At 48.9% G+C, this 21,171-nt stretch overlaps 1 protein-coding gene across 1 annotated transcript in view; it reads right to left on the bottom strand.

The window, feature by feature from the left end:
• Positions 1–21,171, bottom strand: part of SGSM2 (small G protein signaling modulator 2) — a 71,054-nt gene that overhangs the window by 25,397 nt on the left and 24,486 nt on the right. The window contains exons 2-11 of the mRNA XM_044676340.1: positions 19,594–19,756; positions 18,988–19,149; positions 16,644–16,711; positions 16,397–16,542; positions 15,913–16,047; positions 9,548–9,672; positions 9,218–9,285; positions 8,724–8,884; positions 8,356–8,491; positions 5,801–5,935 (exon numbers count right to left, since the gene is read on the bottom strand). Coding sequence (XP_044532275.1) covers positions 5,801–5,935; positions 8,356–8,491; positions 8,724–8,884; positions 9,218–9,285; positions 9,548–9,672; positions 15,913–16,047; positions 16,397–16,542; positions 16,644–16,711; positions 18,988–19,149; positions 19,594–19,756 — 1,299 coding nt within the window. The remainder of the gene's footprint in view (positions 1–5,800; positions 5,936–8,355; positions 8,492–8,723; positions 8,885–9,217; positions 9,286–9,547; positions 9,673–15,912; positions 16,048–16,396; positions 16,543–16,643; positions 16,712–18,987; positions 19,150–19,593; positions 19,757–21,171) is intronic.

The raw sequence follows: 21,171 nt of genomic DNA, 5'->3' as shown, positions 1-21,171 counted from the left end.
TCCTGAATTCAAATGGAACTTCAGACACTTCCTAGTGACCCTGGGCAAGTCTCTTAACCCCACTGCCTAGCCCAGTGATTCCCAAAGTGGGCGCTACCGCCACCTGGTGGGTGCTGCAGCGATCCAGGGGAAGTGGTGATGACCACAAGTGCATTTATCTTTCCTATTAATTGCTATCAAAATTTTAAAAAAATTAATTTCCAAGGGGCTGAGTAATATTTTTTCTGGAAAAGGGGCGGTAGGCCAAAAAAGTTTGGGAACCACTGGCCTAGCCTTTATTGCTCTTCTGCCTTGGAACCAATACTCAGTATTGATTCTAAGACAGAAGGTAAAGGTTATTTAAAAATGATATAATATGTACAGCGCTTTGTAAGTCTTAAGTCTTCCTGGCTGTGTGGCCCTGGGCAAGTCACTCAACTCCTATTGCATAGCCTTTACCACTCTTCTGCTTTAGAACCAATATTGATTCTAAGATGGAAGGTAAGAGTTTTTTTTTAAGTCTATTTTTTTCTAGTTTAGCTACTGCTATTATTATTATTAACCATGTTATGATTATTCATTACCCAGTTATCTAATGCATCCCTTGGGCTGTGTGGATAACAGGGAGCATTTAGGGCTCAGTCACCAATCCCTGGTTGGAAGGGAGCTGGCCATGGGCTGTCTCTGTCCTTGGTAGGAGAGGCTGGGAGAGGCTGAGATGGCAAAGCTTCCTCCCAGCTCCATGGGCACCTCTCCTCACTATTTGGGCTCCTGACCCTTCAGCTCCATTGGGTGGCAAATGAAGGGATTTGGTGGGTACGAGCCAGGGCTCTGGGGCAGGTGTGTGCACTGGGGGTGGCGTGCAAACTGTACCCCAAAAAGAGAGCCGGGGCTGGCAAAAGGGGATGGATGTGGATGTGGGAGAAAGGGGAGAAGGCTAGGCCAGCTCATGCACTGGGCAGCGGGGAGCAGGGAAGCAGATGGAGACCCTGGGCAGGCAGGACTGGAGACCCAGCTAACCAGGCAGCCGGTGGGACAGCGGGAAGCTGGGGCACAGGCAGGGGGGACTAAGGAGGACCAGAGGAGGGGAAGGAGAGTAAAATGGATGCCAAGCCAAAGAGGAAAAGGCATGCCTGGGCAGTGGTCACACCCAAGCAAAGTCGTGTGGGAAAATGCTCTTCATCTTAATTCTCCAGGAAGGAGCTAAGCAAGACAGCACATAAGTGTGAACATTTCAGAATCTACCCACTCGGCACTGCTAAGGCTAAGGAGTGACTCGACTGGGGGGGCCTCTGGAGTCAGGGAGTTTGCTCTGTTATGCTTGAGTTTATCCTCCAAGGACGAGGAAAAGTTTGAGGCAAAAACAGTTGGGATGGTTGAACCCCACAGCCCCCAGGACTCCGAATGAAAGGCATCTGGTCTGGCCTAGAATGACGGGAATAGCATCTCTGCTCTCAAAGGTTGTCAGTGGAAAGGGGAAGGAGAGGCAAGGACTGGGGGGGGGGGAGGAAGGGGAAGGGAGGTCTGGACACCCGCCACTTTATCCACATGCATCAAAATCAAGCATGTTGCAGAACTCAGAAGCAAAGGCTAGCAAACGGGACACAACAGTGTTGTCATTGTGGAGGAGAAGAAGGGAACACGCTGGGGCGTGGGAAGCCCCCCGCCTTACTCTCCCATGCCAACCTCCTCCCTCCCTCACCCCTCCTGGCCTGTCTCAGCTGCCTGCTCCCATTTCCCAAGAAGCTGGGGGTGCAGGAACAAATGATAGAAACCTGCCCCGTCCAACGCTCCCTGTTCTCTAGCGATTACTGAGAGATCTGCCTTTTCTGCCCACCCCACAACTCCCAGCTCAAAGGATGGATTCCAGGCCAGGGTCCTCCCTAGGCAAGGGACCTCATCTTTTGGAAACTGCTCTCAACTGGGGACCTGCGGGGACCCTCTCCTCGGGCTCCAGCCTCCCTGTCTTCTCTCTCTCCCCGAGGAAGGGCCTCCTCTGAGCAATTTGCAAAGCCCTGAAGCCTCTTTTTCAGGACCTACCCCATTCTTGGGAGCTCTGGCCACAGAACTCTGATCCCTGGGGGGGGGCTCTTGGAGTAAGCAAGAAAAATCATTTAAAAAGTAAGCTAGCACCCATAAATTCACTAGGTCTCTCCACCTTCTCCAATCTCAAGCACCTCAGAGGATACGGGGATGCTAGAAATCTCTGAAAATAAGCCTCGAAGAAACCAGGCTGGAGGTCAGGAAGAGGATGGAGAGAGGGACCATCTCTGTGATTTCACTGGTTAAAGGAAACTCCCAGGTGAGAAGACTCCCTTAACTACACAGGTCACCACCTTCTCGGCAAATGATCACCTTAAGAGATTAGTGCCTACAACACTGAGAGACCCAGTGACTGGCTCAGGATCACGTAGCCAGGAGGGGGCAGAAGTGGGACTTAGAACATGGAAATCACAGGGTCTTAGCTCTGAAGCTGGAAAGGAACAACCTCTTCATTTTATAGATGAGAAAATTGAGACCCAGAGAGCTAAGTGACTTGCCCATGGTAATCATGTCTAGGCAGGAACTGAACTCAAGGCTTCTTGGCTCAAGGCCAGTTCTTTATCCACTTTGCAGTACTACCAATAAACAGCAGAATTAGCCTAAGAAATGGGACTCCACTGGTGGCTCACCCAATACTGGTTTCTGGCTTCTTTTGGCTCCTATTAGAAGAGTTAGGGAGAAGCAGTATGGTGGGAGGGAGTCTCTTTACCTAACATCCCTAAGATCTTATTCCCTAAGATCTATGAAAGCACAGATCCAGTCCTTAGCCCAATCCCCTGAATAATAACTAACATTCCTATAGCACCTACTCTGTGTTAAGCACTGCATAATTATTATCTCATTTGACCCTTACAACTCTGGGCAGTTGGGGCTATTATTATCTCTATTTTACAGATAGGGAAACTGAGGCAAATAGAGGTTAAGTGACTCCTCCAGGGTCACACAGTGAGTACCTGAGGCTGGATTTGAACTCAGGTCTTCCTGACTCCAGGGCCTTAGTTTTATCCACTGTACCACCTAGCTGCCTCTTACTAGCCCTTGTCTAAGTAGGAGGTCCTTCAGACTAGTAGGGCTGAATCTTCTGATCTCCCATCCTTTAAGTCCCACCTGGGACACATATTGGCTGGGAGACCCTGGGCAAACCATTACTCCTCATAGTGTCTTCTGACCTGTATTGGTAAAAGGGGTTTCCTCAATGACCACTTCCAATTGTGACCAATGAAGTCACAAGTCTAGTCTTAAAAAAAAAAAGAGAAATAGAAGAGACGAAGGTAGGTACCGTGTGGCAAGTTACAGGTCAGTAACTAGGGCAAGGAAAGGGGATGGAAGGGTCTATACCACCCTGAAGCTTGGTAGGGGCTACGGAATTAAGGTTTAGACAACTCTCAGTAGAAGATGGGCAGGGGCCAGCTGACCCAGGGGTTGGAGAAGGGAAGGCACATTTCCAGAGACCCTTTGCAGAGCTCCTAAGGTAGACTAAGCCCTGGGTGTGTAGGGAAAGGAAGTCAGGTCCATCTGAGGAAAAGTGTGGAAATAGTGGAAAAACTGCTAGTTCTAGTAGAATCAGCAGTCCTGGGTTCTAATCCCAGCTTAGATATTTACTACCTGGGTGACCTTACATAGCGTGAACCCTTCTGAGCCTCAGTTTTCTCAACTGTAAAACAAAGAGGTCACTCTCTATCTAAGGCATCTTTCAACTCTAAATCTATGATCCTGTGATCTCTTGCTGGCATCACTACTCTTCCTGGAGATACCCAGGTGGCGCAGTGGATAGAGCACTGGTTCTGAAGTCAGGAGACCTGAGTTCAAATACAGCTGTGTGCCCCTGGTCAAGTCACTTAACCTCTTTCTGCCTCAGTTTTCTCTACTCTAAAATAAGAATAATAATAGTGCCTACCTCCCAGGGTTGTTTTGAGGATCAAATGAGATAATATTTGTAATGTACCCAGTACAGTCCCTGGCACCTAGTATGTGCCCAATAAATCCTTCCTCCCTTCCTTGTTTCTTTCTTCCCTCTTCCCTCCCTTCCTCCTCACCTAGAACCCCTAATTCCCTTCAAGATCCAACTCAAGTGCTACCTTCTACTCAAAGCCTCTCTGACCACCCTGGTAGCTAGTATTCCACCCACCCACCACGGTCCTGGAGGGCAGGGGTGGAATCATTTTTGTCTCTGTATCCCCAGCCCCCAGCATAGTTCAAGACTTAAAAAAAATCTGCTGTGGTTTCCTCAGCCTGGAGCTCTCCCAGGGCGATGCATCCTCTCCCAACATAGAAAATTTCCTCTGTTGCTAGAGGAGAGTCTCAGAGACAGTCTGAGAGAGTTAATGAAGGGTTAGGTGACTAGCCCAAGGTCATGCAGCTAAGTACACATCAGAGGCAGGATTGAACCCAGGTCTTCTGGCTTTAAAGCCTGCTCCCTATCCCTTAGGTCATGCTGCCTCATGCAGGAGGTGTTTAATAAATGCTTAGTGACCGGTCAGTTATATCAGAGGGTTTGAGCTAGATATTCCTGAGGCTCTGGAGAAAGCAGAAGCTCAAGGTTTCAAGAAGGTGTGTGTGTGTGTGTGTGTGTGTGTGTGTGTGTGTGTGTGTGTGTGTGTGTTGGGGGAACACAAAAGAGCCCAAAGAGAAATGAAGCCAATGTTCTTCCCACTGCTCTGTCTCTCCCTGTCAGATGTGTTGGGGTCCTGAAAAGGGGCACCAGAGGGGGTCAGATATGTCTGCCTGCCTGTCGGCAGGAGAATTCTTTCTCAGATGGTGCCTGGGGGTGACTGACCCCAGAGGGGACACGATCCTTCCAGATTTAAGCCCACCAGCCTATGACCTCCCCTAGGTGGCCTTGGGCAAATCACGTTCCCCTCCTGGGCTTCAGTTTCCTCCTCTGTCAAACGAGACCCTCTGATGAGGTGACTTCCTCCATTACCACCTCGCTAAAGGGTAGGGGAAGTAATGGGCCAGCTCAGGGATGGGGGGAAATTGAAGAAATGGCCTCAGAGAGAGAAATGGATTTGAAATCTATATAGGGGGAGCAGCTAGGGGGTTCAGTGGATAGAGAGCTCAGGTCCTGGGTTCAAATTTGACTTCAGACACATCCTAGCTGTGTGACTCTGGGCAAGTCACTTAACCCTCCTGGCCTTGCCCTGACTACTCTTCTGTCTTGGAACCAATATACAGTATTGATTCCCAGAATCAATGGATCCTGGAAGTGTCTGGAAGCTATGAAGTGTCTGAGGCCAAATTTAAACCCAGAACCTCCTGTCTCCAGGCCTGGCTAACAATTCACTGAGCCACCTAGTTGTCCCCAAGGTAAAGGGTTTGGTTTTATTATTTTTTTTAATCTATTTAACGTTCCCAGATGTGATGGAAAGGGTCCTGAATTGGAAGCTCTGAGACTTGGTCCGGCCACCTTGCTCTTCAAATCACTGAATGGCCAAGCCCTTCTCCGAAAAAGGAGAGGGGGGAGCTTGGACGGCCTCTGGGTTGAAGATCTGCAGCCCTGGGTTCCTCTTCCCCCCAGGTCCAGGCCGGAGCTGCCCCACTGCGTGCTGTCCCTCACCCATCCATCCCCTGCCTCTCTACGTCCTCCAGCGCTCTCCTGGCCCCCTTCCTTCCTGCCATCCCTCCCTCAGACTCTGCGTGGCTTTGGGAGAAGCACGGGCGGGCCGGGGGCCGGTAATGCCAACACTGTTGCATGAGTCCGTGCGGGTTGTGGCCGGTGGCCCCGGTGCGGAGGGAGGAGTAGTAGGGCACGGGGTGGGGAGGGCCGCGGGATAAAAACCTTTCATCAGATTGGGAGCTGTGAGGTTCCGGGAGCAGATCATTGACAGCATCGCATGCAGTTTATCTTCCTCTTCCTCATCATCGTCCACCGAGGCCGCGCGGCTGGCAGCTAAGTGGTGGTAGTTAATAGTGACTGCTCAAAGAGAATAGTGAGAGAGGCTTGTGAGGGCCCGGCAGGGGGGGCTTCAGGGAACGGGGTTCTCCCACACCCCACTGAGGGGGGCGGGGAGAACGTGGGAAGGAGCGGCGCTCGCTCACCCACTTATTTTTCGCAGGCAGGGCGGATGGGAGTTTCAGCCCAGCTTTGACAGGGTGACCCTTTCCATCCAGGTACAATGCAAGAGAGACAACCAAAGGCTTGACGGTGTGTGGTGCAAAACTGAGGATGGGGATGGAACAGGGGCAGGCCAGTGCCACTGGGGGCAGTGTAGCCTCTGGCGGAAGGACAGCTGGGAGAAAGGACACTGAATAACGCACCAGCCCCAGAGTGGTTGGGGTTACAGTGAGCAAAGAATGCCTGGAGGCCTGAAAGCCCCCAAACAAATACAATATGGCTCTGATCTCTGCCTGCCGTCTTAGCTCACCATTCGGGTCTCGTGTCGGGGCTGCCTGCAAGGAGCCAGAGACATTTATCTCAACTTCATCTCCTTTTATGCTCCTGGCCAAGACTAAAAGAATAAGAGGGGAGGCAAAGATGTCTGGATAATCCATACTCTGCATCATTTGCCCAAGTTTAAATTCCACATCTGCAAGCAAAATGTCCTTTCAGAGGAGGATCTCACCTTCCCATCCTACACCCTGAGTTACCCTTTCCCCCCCAAACCTTGGCTTGCAGGGTTTGAGCAGCATGGCATCTTGGGAAGCAAGCTCGACTCCAGGGCCAAGAAATCTGGGTTTAGATCCTGCCAGCACTCACTGGCTGGGTAATCCTGGGCAACCTCTCTAAGCCTCTTAGTTTTGGATTTGGCTTGTTTGATCAGCCCATGAGGACCAACTATTTCAGCTGGTTTATTTGTGAAACAAAGACATAAAAGGGATCATTTCTTTCTACCCTAAAAAAAACCACCACTGAAAATCAACCCTGTAAACCTCTTAGTTTCTTCTTCTGTAAAATGGGGATAATGCTATTTGGACTATTATGAAAAGAATGCTGGACTTGGTGCCAGGAAGACTTGAGTTCAACTCCTGTCTCAGAAACTCATTTGTTATATAACTTAACTGGGCAAATCACTTAACTGCTCCCAGTCTCAATTTCCTCATTTGTAAAGTGGGGATAATAATAGCACCTACCTCAAAAAGCTGGGAGGATCACATGAGATGCCATTTGGAAAATGCTTTGCAAACTTGGAAGCACCATATAAATGCTATCTATTATTACCACCACTTCTTGCCTCACAAGGTAGTTATTGGCGAAGGAGAGATGGAGAGGTTTCTGTAAACCTTCAAGCACCCTAGAATTGTGAGCTACAGTGATTTTGATTCACTCCTAAGTAGCTTCTCCCCCTTGCCTCCGATAGCCTAAGGTATCCTGGAAGGATGGGCTTGGCTGGCTGGTAACAAATGATCTGGGATGGTAAATTCTGTGTTCTTATCTACAAGGTTCCTGGGTCTAGATGAGAAAATGAGTCTAGTTTGGAGTGGGAACAGCAGAAGCAAGACTCTGAATATTCAAGACACTCTATATGTCCAAGGTCCCAAAGTACACCCCCATATAGCCACAATCCCTAGGTGCAGGGACTGGGCGTAAGGCAAAAGTTCTCCAGACTTGGATCCTAGTGGCAGCTTCCTTCCTCCCACTCTTATCCCCCAGCTCAGCAAAAGATCAAGCGACCATGGACTCCGTCCACTATATCAGAGGAGCTCTTAGTGGTAATTGAGGAATGGGGAAAATTGGCCCCTGGATCACAGCAGTGTTCAGAGGGCTGAAACCACCAGAAATGGGCACCATCACCACACATACTCAAGGTTGGAAAGAGACTGGGAGCTAGAATGAATTACAAATTCAGTATTCTCAGTCTTCATTTCCAGTTCCTTTGTAGGGTTTCATCTTCTCAGGATATGTAGGAGCAGATGGGAAGGGCAGGTTGAAGCTTGACTCTGAATTGGCCCAAGTCAGAATTCTGGTCCTGCTACTTATTAGCTATATGACCTTAGTGAAGTCACTCTACCCTTCTCTGAGCCTCAGTTCCCTCCTTTATAAAAAACGAGGGACTTAAATTAAATGATCCATAAGGTCTCTTCCATTTCTAAATCCTATGAACCTATGAGCCTGTCTGGTTGTAGTTGGTGCCCATGTTCTAAGCAAGCAACTTGAAGAGCAAAAGATAGAACAGAGATGGCTAAGGAGGAGAGGAAGATCTGGGCACAAAGTACAGCTGGGGGCAGAAAGCTATATACTGAACTCATCCATCTGTCTTCCAACCAGCCTAAGCTAAGCAAATATTCCTGATCCCTCCACCTTCTGCCCCGTCATAACCAGTTCTGCTGAAGAGAACATGAGAGCTCTGGGCCTGTCTCCTCCTCCCCGTCACAGGTGGGAGTGGGGGCACTTACTGTGCTCATGCCTGTGGCCTGGATAGATGATCCGGAACACATAGTCAGTGGCACGCCCTTCGTCCATCACTGTATCCTCCAGATCCATAGACCGCATGGTGCTGTTCCGCTTCCGCAACTTGGGGAAGACCTTCCCCTGTGGCAAGAGCAGTGCAGGTGGTCAGTGGCCCCTTCCCTTGGGCTAGTCCCTGGGATTCCTCTTTGGTGGGCCGAGATGGACCCCTCCCTCTCCTGAATCCCTGACCTGAATCCAGTAAAGGAAGGAGGCAGGGAGGGAATTGGATAAAGGTAAAAAGGGAGATCTCCCATCAACCACATGGGTCTCTTGCCCTTCTTTTTCTGTGCCCATCCAGGGTACAATGATATACCTTTCCCTGCTGGGACCACAGTGGTGGCTCTAGCTGTCCTCGGGGCAGAAGCCCATTTTCCAGGCAGGACAGGAAGGACAGAAGGTGGCCTCCCTGGGGGAAGTGCAAAGGAGGCCTCTGGATACCATCTTGGCTCACCAGCACCAGCGTTCCACCATTCTCTGCAAGGAGGGAAAGGAAAGTGGTCAAAGACCTAGGAGACCCCAAGGAAGGACTCTGCCTTCTGAACTGAATGACGGGTTCATCTGCTGATTGGGCTTTGTTCCCAGATTCTAGGGTCCAAATCTGTAAACAAAGGCTGGAGGCAAGCTGGAGTATTGATCCTGGAAATTGGCAGCTTTCAGCTGCCACCACTCCTGATCTAATAATTGAGACCTTGGAGGGAGAGCGAGATAGCTGGGGACCGTGTTGTAAAGTGGTTGGATTTTCCAAATTGGCCCCCCCCCCATTCTCTGCTCCTGTGTCTAGGGGCACCGGGGAGGGGTGTAGCTTACGTTGCTGGTGGCAGTGAATGCAGACAATCTGGCTGAAGGGCACGATAAGGGCATAGTCCCAATACACACTGGAAGGAAACAATTTAGGTGTTATTATCTCTGAGGCTCTTCCTCTGGTCCTACCCACTCTGCCCTTCCATCCTGACACCTACTGAGCTCCAGAGGCCAGCCCTGTGCCGCTTCTATTGTCAACACCTCCGAATCCCAGGTCTAGTAGCCCCATCCACTCGGTATTGTGGAACCCCCCTGGCAATCAGGACCCTGGAGAGCACCAAATACTTTGAACTGGACCCTAAGTCTCTCCAAACAGCTGGGCTAAAGAATCTCTACCTCTTCTCTAGCTCTGAGTCTCCCAGAGTTCCATTCATGAGCTGGTTGGGAGTCCACTTCAGAGTCAAACTCTCTGCAGACTGATGTAAGGACAGGTAGCCAGGGACAGCCTCCATGTCTTCCTTCTATGGGGAGGAGAGAACCCAAGAAAGAGGTAAAAGCACTCGGGAGAGGTCAAACTGGACACGGGTGAGAGTCGTGTCCATAGAGGTGGCATTTGGAGTTATAGGAAGAGATCAAGGAGAAAAAGACCTTGGAAAGAGAAAAGAAGGCTAAAGACAGAGCTTTGGACTGTCCTGACCTCTCAGGGGCAGCAGGAGGAGAAGGACACAGGGAGGGAAATAGAGAAAATGAGGTTGTGTTTGAAAGATCAGCCATGAGAATACAGCATTATAAGATGTAATGGGGCCTGAGCATCCAAAAGGGAAGGGATGGTCTAGAGCAGTGATGGGCAAACTTTTTAAAGAGGGGGCCAAAGGAAAGGAAATGCTCATCTGTCAGTCTGTTTCTAAGGCAACTCTTTGGAAGTTTCATTGTATTGTATCCTACTCATTGTCTTTGTCAGATTAGGAATAATGTCCCATGGCTGGCTGGATAGAACGTTTCAGGGGGCTGCATCTGGCCCGTGGGCCATAGTTTGCCCATCACTGGTCTAGAGTGTTCAACATTGTTGAAAGAGGGCAGAACTAAGGTGTTGGCATTGAGGAGAAAGTCACTGGTGCCTTTGTATTCTAGAGATCATCTTCTGTCAAGGACTAAGGATGCCAGACACCAGACTGAAAGGAGATGAGGATTAAATGGCTAGAAAGAAGTAGAGACAGTGAGTAGAGATGGCAAGAAATACTTAAAGTGAAATCAGGGTAAAGGGATGAGTTGGGTTTTTAACCAGAGAGAAATGAGCCAGTAGAGAGGGAGAGCAAGATGTAGTGATTGAGGGAACAGGGTACCGGAGGAGGTAGGAGGGGATATCATCATAGAGGGCGTCTAGGGACCTTAGAAGTCATCTAGTACAATATCCTCATCTTACAAATAATGAATCTGAGATCCAGCAACTGGCAAGCCAAATGATTTGCCCAAGGTCTCTCGCAGGTAATTAAGTAGGAGAGCCTAGATTTGAACCTGGAAGCTTTGCAAACCTAACACTTATCTTCAGTCTCCCTCTGTCTACTGGCTCTCCTGTTCTCAAGAAAAAGAAACCCTTACTTGAGCCTTCCATCCACACTACTATCCTAAAGCTCTTCTTCTTGAAAGGGCAAGAGGTACCTCCACTTCTTCTCTTCTCACTTTCTTCTTGACCCCTTACAATCCAAATTTTGATCTCATCATTCGATTGAAACTCCTCTCTCTCCAGAATTACCACTGATCTCTAAATTTCCAAATCCAAGGACCTTTTCTCAATCTTCTTGGGCTCTCTGTAGCCTTTGGCAAGGTGATCACCTTCTTCTCCTTGATATTCTCTTCTCTATAGGCTTTCAGGACACCACTCTCTCCTGGTTCTTTTTCAGTTTGTTAGACAACTCCTTTTCGGTCTCCTTTGCTGGATTCTCATCCAGATCGTGCCTTCAACTATAGGTATTCCAAAGGGTTCTGTACTGAGCCTTCTCTTCTTCCTCTATTCTGTTTCACTTGGTAAACTCATTAGCTCCCATGAATTTAACTACCTTCTCTACTGATGATTCTCAAATCTACCTATCCTACTGACCTCATCTCCCATTGCCAACTGCCTTTCAGCCGCCTTAAACTCCACAAGTCCAAAAATGAACACATTATCTTTTCCCTTAAGCCCTCCCCTCCACCAGCTCCCCTGTTACAGTTGAGGGCAACATCATCCTTTCAATCCCTCAGGCTCTCAGGCTAGGTGTCATCCTCAAGACCTCACTATCTCTCGCCCACTCAATCCACTCTGTTGCTAAGACCTGTTGATTTTATCTTTGCAACATTTCTCAAACATGGCCTCTTTTCTCCTCGGAGGCTGCTATTACTCTAGAGCAGGCCCTCATCCCCTCACACCTGGACTGCAAGAGCTTGTTGGTGAGTCGTCCTGCCTTAAGTCTCTCCCCACTACAATCCAGGCTTCATTCAGCCAACAAAGTCATTTTCCTAAATCACTAGTCTGGCCAAGTCACCCCCTCCCTAATAAACTTCATTGGCTTTCCATCGTATACAGGATCAAAACCAGAAGTCTCCTTGGCATTCAAAGTCCTTTTCTGACCTAAGCCCTCCTATCTTTCCAGCCTTCTTACACTTTTCCCCCTGTTACATCTTGAATCTAGTGACACCAGCTTCCTGCCTGTTCCACAAACAAGACACCCCCATCTCTCAATTCCAGGCATTTTCTCAGGCTGTCCTCGATGCCTGGAATGCTCTCTCTCTTCATTTCTTATCTACTGAATGCCCTGGCTTCCTTTAGGCCCCAACAAAGATCTCATCTCCTACCAAAAGCCTTTCCCAAACTCTCTTAATTCTAGTGCCTTCCCTTTCTTAATTATTTTTTGTTTATCCTGTATATATCGTGCTTTTACATTATTCTATGTTGTCTCCTCCATTAGATTGTGAGTTCCTTGAGGGCAGGGGCTATCTCTTGCCTCTTTTTTTGTATCTCTAGCACTATGTGACTGGGGCATAATAGATGTTTATTGACTGACAGACAGGTCTAGCATCTTTTCCACTGAAGAAATAGCCTGAGTACAGGAAGAAGGGGAAAGCCTTGGCAAGGATAAGGGTCATCTCATCATAGGCAGCTAAGTGGTACAGTGGATAGAGCACTGGCCTGGAATCAGGAAGATCTGAGCTCAAATCCAGAATCAGAAGTTTAGCCCCTGAGAAAAGCTGACAAAAACCCACTTTTCTCCCTTCTTTGCAGAGGTGAGAGACTATGGACATAGGATATTGTATCTGCCATCAGATTTGGTTGATCTATTGGTTGGTTTTGCTAAACCACTTTTCCCCCTTTGTTTTTTAAAATTCCCTATTACTTCTGGACAAGTCATTTAATCCCTGGTTGCCTCAGTTTCCTCATCTGTAAAAAAAGGAGAATAGTAGCATCTACTACCCAGGGCTGTGAAGATCATATGAGATAATAATCATAAGGCACTTAATATAGTGCCTGGTGCATAGTAAAAAAAACTCTCCATAAATGTTAGCTATTATTACCTGAGATAGGAGGGAGAAGAGGTTGCATAAGGACACAGAGAGGTCTAGAGGAAGAGATTTGAGGGAGCTCCCGTCAAACGGCCTTGATTTTTCTCAGCTAAGTAGAAGACAAGGTCATCTGCCGTGTGTGTGTGTGTGTGTGTGTGTGTGTGTGTGTGTGTGTGTGTGCACGCTATTTATTTTTAGGAACATACCAGCAAAGAGAAAAAGTGATACCAAAAAATGACTAAGATATTCATACTAAAATATTCAACCCTGAGATCTTGCCACGAGGCACGAGCTCTGAGGAGGTCAAAGATAGAAAGATAGGTCTCATATGCCCCAAAATATTCCTGGCAATAATTTTGTGGTTACGAAGAACAGGAAACAAAGTAGCTGTCCATTGACCATGGACCTGGAAAAGGCTAAATACACTGTGGTACTCTGGACCAAAGAGAGTCTGGAAGGAAACTCTGAGATCCCCCCATTTTACAGCTGAGAAAACTGAGACTGATAGAGATTAAATGAATTGTTCAAAATCAAAAAAAGTGGTGTCAGAGACAGGAGGTCCTGGGTTCAAACCCGGCCTCAGCCACTTCCCAGCTGTGTGACCCTGGGCAAGTCACTTGACCCCCATTGCCCACCCTTACCAATCTTCCACCTATGAGACAATACACCGAAGTACAAGGGTTTAAAAAAAAAAAAAAGAAAGAAAAAAAGTGGGGTCAGGGCTGGGATTTGAACCCTAGTCCTCTGCCTCTTTTCCTTTGTGGCCCACTGCTACCATGGAATATTACTGAGTCATACTAAAAAATATGAATTTGAAGAATTCAGAGAAATATGGAAAACTTCTACTAACTAATGGAGAGTGATGTATGGAGAATGACACAATAATTAGAACAATGCAAAACAATGGAAAAACTGGCAAAATATAATTAAATGTTGGGTAATTATGACCAAGAAGTTTAGCCCCTGAGAAAGATTGTCAAAAACCCACTTCTCCCCCTTCTTTGCAGAGGTGAGGGACGATGGATGTAGGATATTGTATTTGCTGCCAGATTTGGTTGATCTATCGGTTGGTTTTGCTAAACCACTTTTTCCCCCTTTGTTTTTTAAAATTCCCTGTTACAAGGAATGACTCATAGGGGAGAAGAGAGATATTTGCAAATGATATGTTAATGTAAATATTAACTTGCAATTAATTCAAATAATAATTGCTTATGTTAATACAAATATTAATTTGCAAATGATATAAATACATAAATTATATATTTGCAAATGTATATCATAGGTACAGGTAGAAGGGGATATATATATATGACAATATAAAATTCTAAAAGGTCACCTATCTAGAGCAAAGAAAAGTAAAAAAACATGGAAAGAGACAAGAGAAAGCACATTTATAGATAACAGTGATGGTGAACCTATGGCAGGCATGCCAAAGATGGCATGCAGAGTGCTCTCTATGGGCACAGTTTTCATGACTAGAAAGGCAGAGGGACTCAGGTGGAGCTGCTCCCCACTCCTTCTCCACCATGCCGGATGACATTTTTTCACATCATCCGCCCCTCTGCCCAGCAGCCCAATGGGAACACTTTCTCCCTTCCCTGTGTGGGAACTCTGGGCAGAGAGACCCAGACCGAGTGGTTATAGTTGTCTTCTCTTCCATGTGGGACCCTTAGTGAGCCCTCGACTGTGACCCATCTGGCCTCACCACTGGATGAAGGTACCACCCACTCAGCACATTGTTTTCCTTCTCCCCCTCATATTTTCATTGGTAAGCAGATGCCAACCCAGCCAAGGGACCACGAGGAAGGACAAATCTCAGACTCTTGGGTTGCAGGAAGAAGAGAGTAAAGAAGATAAGAACTCTGCTTTGGGCAGCTTGGAGGAAATCCCAGCTCTGTCTTCTCCTGCCTGCCTGACTTCTCATGCTATCCAGTATCAACCTTGCAGCTCTTTGCCCTGCCAGCTGGCACCCGCTCCTACCCTGGGTAGCCTGGCTCTTAATTAGTAGAGCAGGTGGCTTCCCTGGGCTCCCCACTCGCCACAGACTGGGAGATAAACCCTGTGGGGGCCAGAGTTGGAGAGAACCAGCAGGGTGCAATGGAAAGAAAGTCCATTTTGGGACCAAAGGACCCACATTCAAATCCTGGCTCTGCCACTTACTATCTACATGACTTTGGGCAAGTACTTAACCTCTCTGACCCTCAGTCTCTTCCTGTATAAAATGAAGGGTTGGACTAGATGGCTTCGAAGGTCCTTTCCAGGTCTAGATCTAGGGTCTATCTCCATTCTGTTCAGTCGGCATGGCTTGAGCCCCTCAGGAAATGTTAATGACCACCTCTTGGCCTTGTTAACTTCGTATATAAGCCTTGTTAGGGACAATGTTAACTTGAAGCTAAACTAAATAACACATTTACTACAAGAAGCAAACAAAAAGGAGAGAAAAGGGTTCCTAAGCTGTACTTTACTTCTTCATTGCAGAGCTGGGAGATCTGGGGGCTGGGGGTGGGGGAAATGGCATATATGATCCGATTTGGTCAAATGTCTTGGTTTTGTTGGACTGCTCATCTCTCTCTCTTTTTAAACCTTTTCCTTTGACCTTAGGATCAGTGCAGTGTATTGGTTCCAAGTCAGAAGAGTGCTAAGGACTAGCCAATGGGGGTTTAGTGACTTGTCCAGGATCCTGGAAGGGTCTAAGGCCACATTTGAACCCAGAACCTCCTGTCTCTAGGCCTGGCTCTCTCCATCTGCTAGGCCACCTAGCTGCTCCCTTGTCTCTTTTTAAATCTTTATTATAAAGGATGGTTCATCAGGTGAGGGAGGAATTCTGTTTAGAAAATGAATGTGATGTAAAGACAAAGGACACCAATAAAAATAGCACCATTTCACGAAATTAAGAAAAAAAAGGACGATTCTTGATTCTGGGGTTCCTGGGGTGGTCCATCTAGCAATAGAAAAGGGTCCTGTGGGGGTGGGGAGTCTCCAGGGACCCATCTGCCTGCCCAGCTCTACCTGGGCTTCGAGCTTTGGCAAGGAGCCCAGCAGCGGCAGCGCCTCACAAGGCCACTCGAGGCCCTGCCCGAGCCCCCAGAGCCAAGGCCTTTCGGGGTCTGGGCTCCTCCACTCTCGCTCCACAAGGCATCGGTCCCTCCGGTGCCCGGGACCTTCCCAAGGGCTTCCCATCGCCCCTTCCCCGCCGCAGGGAGCCGGGCTCTGGCCTCTCTCACCGGCTGCACCAGCACGTTGTTCTTGCCGTAGAGCAGGTGCGTTCGGGAATTCTGATGGAGGGATTCCACGTACTCCCGGGCAGAGGCTGCGAATCGGTCCTCTGATGTGCTCCCGCTTGAGTGCCGCTTGCGGACCTGCAAAGAGAAGCTGGGCTGAAGGCCGAGCCTCTCGTCCCTGCGTCCCCCCAGCCTGGGTGTCCTCGAAGGGTGGTGGAGAAGCAGGGAGGGAGAGGGAGGCTCGAGGCTTTGTCCCTCTCCGGCTGGCACGCCGGACTCCTCTCGGGGCTCTCCCTCCCGGGGGCTGCCGAGACGCCTGGACAATCGAGGCTCCTGCCTCAGGGAGGACCCTGCGACCCGGGCTTCCAGCGGAGCACGACGAGGTTCGGCAGCCGGAGAGCCCTCCTCCTCCTCCTCCTCCTCCTCCAAGGCTTCGACCGGGGGTGTAGGGGAAGGGGCTCGGGACCCGGGGAGAAGGGAAACCTACTCCCAGGGCCGGACGCTTGGAGGGGGAGTCCTGGCGGCCGTGGGGGCCGCGGATGCGGTGCCTCTGGACCAGCTCGTCAGCAGAGGGGTCCGTCCAATAGTGGTCTGCCGTCTTCAGCTTGGTATACTCCAGAGCACAGGGACCCACTGTGGAGACACGTGATCCCTTGGAGCGGGGGGCAGGAGGGCCAAACCCTGCCCTCCGCAGCGAAGGCCCTGGTACCCCCGCCTGCCCCCTCCCCACTCACCTAGGAGAGAGGCCAGGATAGGGCCAAACACGGGGTCTGCCAGGAGCGCTTCCTTCTCATAGTACTTGCTGTTAAGAATGGAGGGAAAGAGTGAGCCCGGGACCTCCGCCTGGGCCAGCCGCTTTGTCTCTCTCCGGGAAGGCAAATGTCCGGAGGAGGGAGACGGGGAGGTGGGGCACAGGGGGGGCAACAAGGGACAGCGGGGAGCGCGAGGGGCCAGGAGCCACCGAACGATCAACAAGTGTCTGTTAGGAGGCTGTGCTGGGCCAAACAGCCCACAATGAAAAGGCTTTGCCCACTGTGCCAGGCGCTGTGCTAGGGAAGCAGTTGTTTAGTTGTATTCGGTCCTGTCTGACTCTCTGTGATCCCATTTGGGGTTCTCTTGGCAGAGATCCTGGAGGGCTTTGCCATTTCCTTCTCGAACTCTCTTGACGAATGAGGAAATGGAGGCCAACAGGATTAAGTGACTTGGCCAGGGCTGCGTGGCTAGTAAGTGTCTGGAGTGGTTTGCCATTTCCTTCTCCAGCTCATTTTACAAGATGAGGAAATAGAAGCAAATAAGGTTAAGTGACTTGTCCAGGGTCACATAGCTAGTCTGATGCCGGATTTGAATTCGGAAAGCCGAGTCTTCCTGACTCCAGTCCTGGCATATGAGAACAAAAATGAAACAGGTCCTTCCCTCAAAGAGCTTATACTCTAGCAAGAAAGTGATTTAATTTCCCCTAGTCTCAGTTTCCTCCTCTGAAAAATGGGGATCATAATACCCAGAGTACATCTCTCGCAGGGTTGCGAGATTTTGTTTGTTTGTTTTAACCTTAAACTCCTGAGGACGCTTCCTTCATACCAGCACAGAGTAGTACTTGGTCCTCAGTTTTGTCTTGAAGAATTATCCGGTGCATTTGTGCCAGCATCACACAACCATCATAGACAGGACTATAAAGAGGCTGTGCCAAAAAGCAGCTTGGTAGCCCAGTAGATAGAGCACAGGGAGGACCTGCGCTCAAATGTTGGCCTCAGACACCTCCTAGCTGGGTGACCCTGGACAAGTCACCTAACTCTGATTTGCCGTTCTGTCTTAGAATTGCTACAAAGACAGAAGGTAAGGGTTTAAAAAAAAAGAGAGAGAAAGAGGCTCTGTTGAGACTACAAAGGCAAAAAATTGAAGGTGTCAGGGCAGGGTTTAGACCCAGGTGTTCTTGACTCCATGGCTGTCCCTTAATCATCATTATGCTCTTGGGGGACAGCTTGGTAGCTTGGTGGATTGAGAGCCAGGCCTAGAGGCAGGAGGTCCTGGGTTCAAATTTGGTCTCAGACACTCTCTAGATGTATGATCCTGGGCAAGACGCTTAACCCCCATTGCCTAGCCCTTCTGCCTTGGAACCAATACATAGTACTTAAACCCCTTAAAGAAGGGTTTAAAAACAATCATCATGCTCTAACAACAACTAGCTTTTGTATTACTCTTTAAGGCATTATTTCATGTAATCCTTGCAACAATCCTGTGAAGTGTGCACTGTTATTATCTTCATTTTACAGGAAGCCTTTTTTACATGGAAGCTCTGGAAGTGCAGTGACTTGCTCAAGGTCACACTGCTAGGAAGTATCTAAGGCAGGATTTGACCACAGGGCTTCCTGATTGCATAGCCAATACTCTAGCCATTGCCCTACCCATCTTCCTTTAAGAGAATGGGCACAAAGCACACCAAAAAAGTAAGACAGAAAGTGGATGGTACACAGAATGCTCCTAAAAAACCCAGCTCCCCTTAGGTTGTCATTTGGTCAACATCTATGCTGGTCAGAAGAGCTGAATCTGTAGGAGACTAGAACACTGTCATGGATTCTTGGGAGGACCAGCTCTAAATGGCCCTGGGGCCATCATCCACAGTTATCAGTCCATGTGGAGAAGGAAGAAGAGAAGGAGGAGGAGGCAGAAGAGGAAGAGGAGGAGGAGGAGGAGAAGGAGGAGGAAGTGGAGAAAGGAGATGAAGGAAGGAGGAGGAAGGAAAGGAGGAGGAAGTGGAGAAGATGAAGGAAGGAAAAAGAGGAGGAAGAAGAGGAGAAGGAGGAGGATGAGAAGAAGGAAGAGGAGGAGGAGAAGAGGAGGAAGAAAAGGAGAAAATAGAGAAGGTGGAGGAGGAGAAGCAAGAAGAGGAGGAAGAGAAAGTGGAAAAGGAAGAGAGAGAGAAGGGGGAAGAAGAGGAGGAAGGAGAAGAGGAGGAGGAGGGTGACCTTGGTGGATTTGAGCATAGTTTAATCCTAGAGGATTTTCTGGGTGACAGCTATGGGTCCTAGGGGCAGAGAGGGAGGGAGTGACATGGAAGAAAGGCAAAGGGACAGCACGCACCTGCAGTTCTCCACAATATACTGCACAACTCTGTCCAGCACCTTCTCGATGAGGGCTGTACGCACCCAAATGTGCCTCAGGGCCTGGGGGCTGAGGGCTGGGGATTTCCCTCCAGTAGACCCCTGTCTCCGAAGGGCCTCCTGGTTGCTTCCTGCTGACTTCCTAGGCAAAGAGAAAAGGGTGCACTCAGGGACAAGAGCAAGCCTCTTGGGAACAGCAACCTTGGGCTTGTCCCATTATCTGGGTGGTGTGGAGGATGTGACCAGGAGAGGACTTCATAGGGGACAAGGCTGGTGATAGATTAGAAGCTCATCTCTTCTGCTTAAGAGCTGTAAGGGACCTTCAGGGTCATTGAGTCCATGTTCCAAGTGATTTGCCCACGGTCTGCTAGGCACAAATGGCAGCACTGCTTCAAAATTCACATCCTTTTCACCGGAGCATGCAGCATTTCTGTCCTGGGCAGGCCCAGTGAAGAATACCAATGAGGATGACTCCCTTAGAGCCACTTGGGGAAGGGCAGGTGACAGAAGGGATTTGTTGACTTCCCAGAAGGGAGGTAGAAGGGAAAGCTTAAAGGAGGGGAATGAGAGGTGGTCTGGCACTTACTTGCTGTCCATCTGCTGCTGCAGTTCCTGCACCTTTCGACAGACTTCTCCAGCTACCACGCAGGTCTTCCCCACCTTGGTGAAAAGGGCCGCCATCTTGTCACTGCGCAGGAAGCCCGCAGCCCGACGCCTCAGCTGATGTAACAGGCAGGTCTCCACCACACCTGAGGAAAAGGAAGATAGAACAAAAGAGCTCCTTCTTCCCTCCTTGTCTTATATCACTCAGATGCTGCCACTATTCCCTCTTTCACTTGCTTCATATGAAAACGTAGTCCTTCTCCTCGGCAACACAAACTGCTCTACGTGCTCAAATGAACCCATTCCACTCTGCTTTCTTCAGCAGATCGATCTTCCTATCACCCCCACTTTCATTTTCTCTCTGTCTACTAGCTGCTTGCCTACTGCCTCAAATGTGCTAATGCCACCCCTGTCCTGGAAAAAGCCTCCCTTGATCTGCGTATCCCTGCTAGCTCTCCTTTCTGTGGCTAAACTGTGTATTGGTTCCAAGGCAGAAGAGTGGTAAGGGCTAGACAATGGGGGTCAAGTGACTTGGCCAGGGTCACACAGCTAGGAAGTATCTGAGGCCAGATTCGAATTTAGGACCTCCCAGCTCTGGACCTGGCTCTCAATGCACTGAGCCACCCAACTGCCCCTCTGTGGCTCTTGGAAAAGGTCATGTACATTCAATATTTTCACTTCCTTTCCTCTTACTCCTTTAATCTTACTTTGGCTTCCTACCTCATCATTCAACTCAAACTGCTCTCTACAAAGTTACCAATGATTTCTTAGTTGCCAAATCCAATAAGCTTTTCCCAGTATTCCTTCCTGAACTCTCTGCAGCCTCTGACACTGTTGGTTACTCTTTCCTTCTTGATACTCTCTTCTCTCTAGATTTTGGGGATATCACTCTTGCCCAGCTCTCCTCTTAACCATCTGACTGCTCTTTCTCAGTCTCTCTTGCTAGATTTTCATCCAGATCACATCCTCTAACCTTGGGTGTCACACAGGGCTCTGTCTCTGGCTCTCTTCTATTCTTCCTCTACTATTTCACTTTGGTGATCTCATCAGCTCCCATAAATTCAATTATCTTCTCTACACTAATGATTTTCAGATCAATTTATTCAGCCCTAGCTTCTCTAACCTCCAGACTCACATCTTCAATTGCCTTTTGCATATCTCAAATTGGATGCCTTGTAGACATCTTAAACTCGGCATGTTCAAAACTGAACTCATTATCTCTCCTCCCCACCCCCCCACACACACCTCCTCTTCTGAACATCTCTATTACTGTTGAAGCCACTACCATCCTGCCAGCTTCCCAGGCTTGCTGACTAGACGGCATCTTGATTCTTGACTCTCACCCCTGATCCCACATTCAGTCTATCGCCAAGATCTGTCCATGTTAGCTTCCTCCTGTATCTTGTATAGGCACCCTCCTCTCCTCTGACATTGCCAGCAAGCTGTTCAGGCTCTCTTCCCCTTGCATCTGGATTCCTGGTTGACCTCCCTTCCTTGAGTCTCTCCTCACTTGAAGACTTCAGGCCATTATCTACTCATTTATCAAATGAATTTTCCTAAA

Source organism: Gracilinanus agilis, chromosome 4 (assembly GCF_016433145.1).
Source record: "Gracilinanus agilis isolate LMUSP501 chromosome 4, AgileGrace, whole genome shotgun sequence".
NCBI classification, from domain to species: domain Eukaryota; kingdom Metazoa; phylum Chordata; class Mammalia; order Didelphimorphia; family Didelphidae; genus Gracilinanus; species Gracilinanus agilis.
Note: the sequence above shows the minus strand (reverse complement) of the source record. Positions and strands in the feature narration are given on the sequence as shown.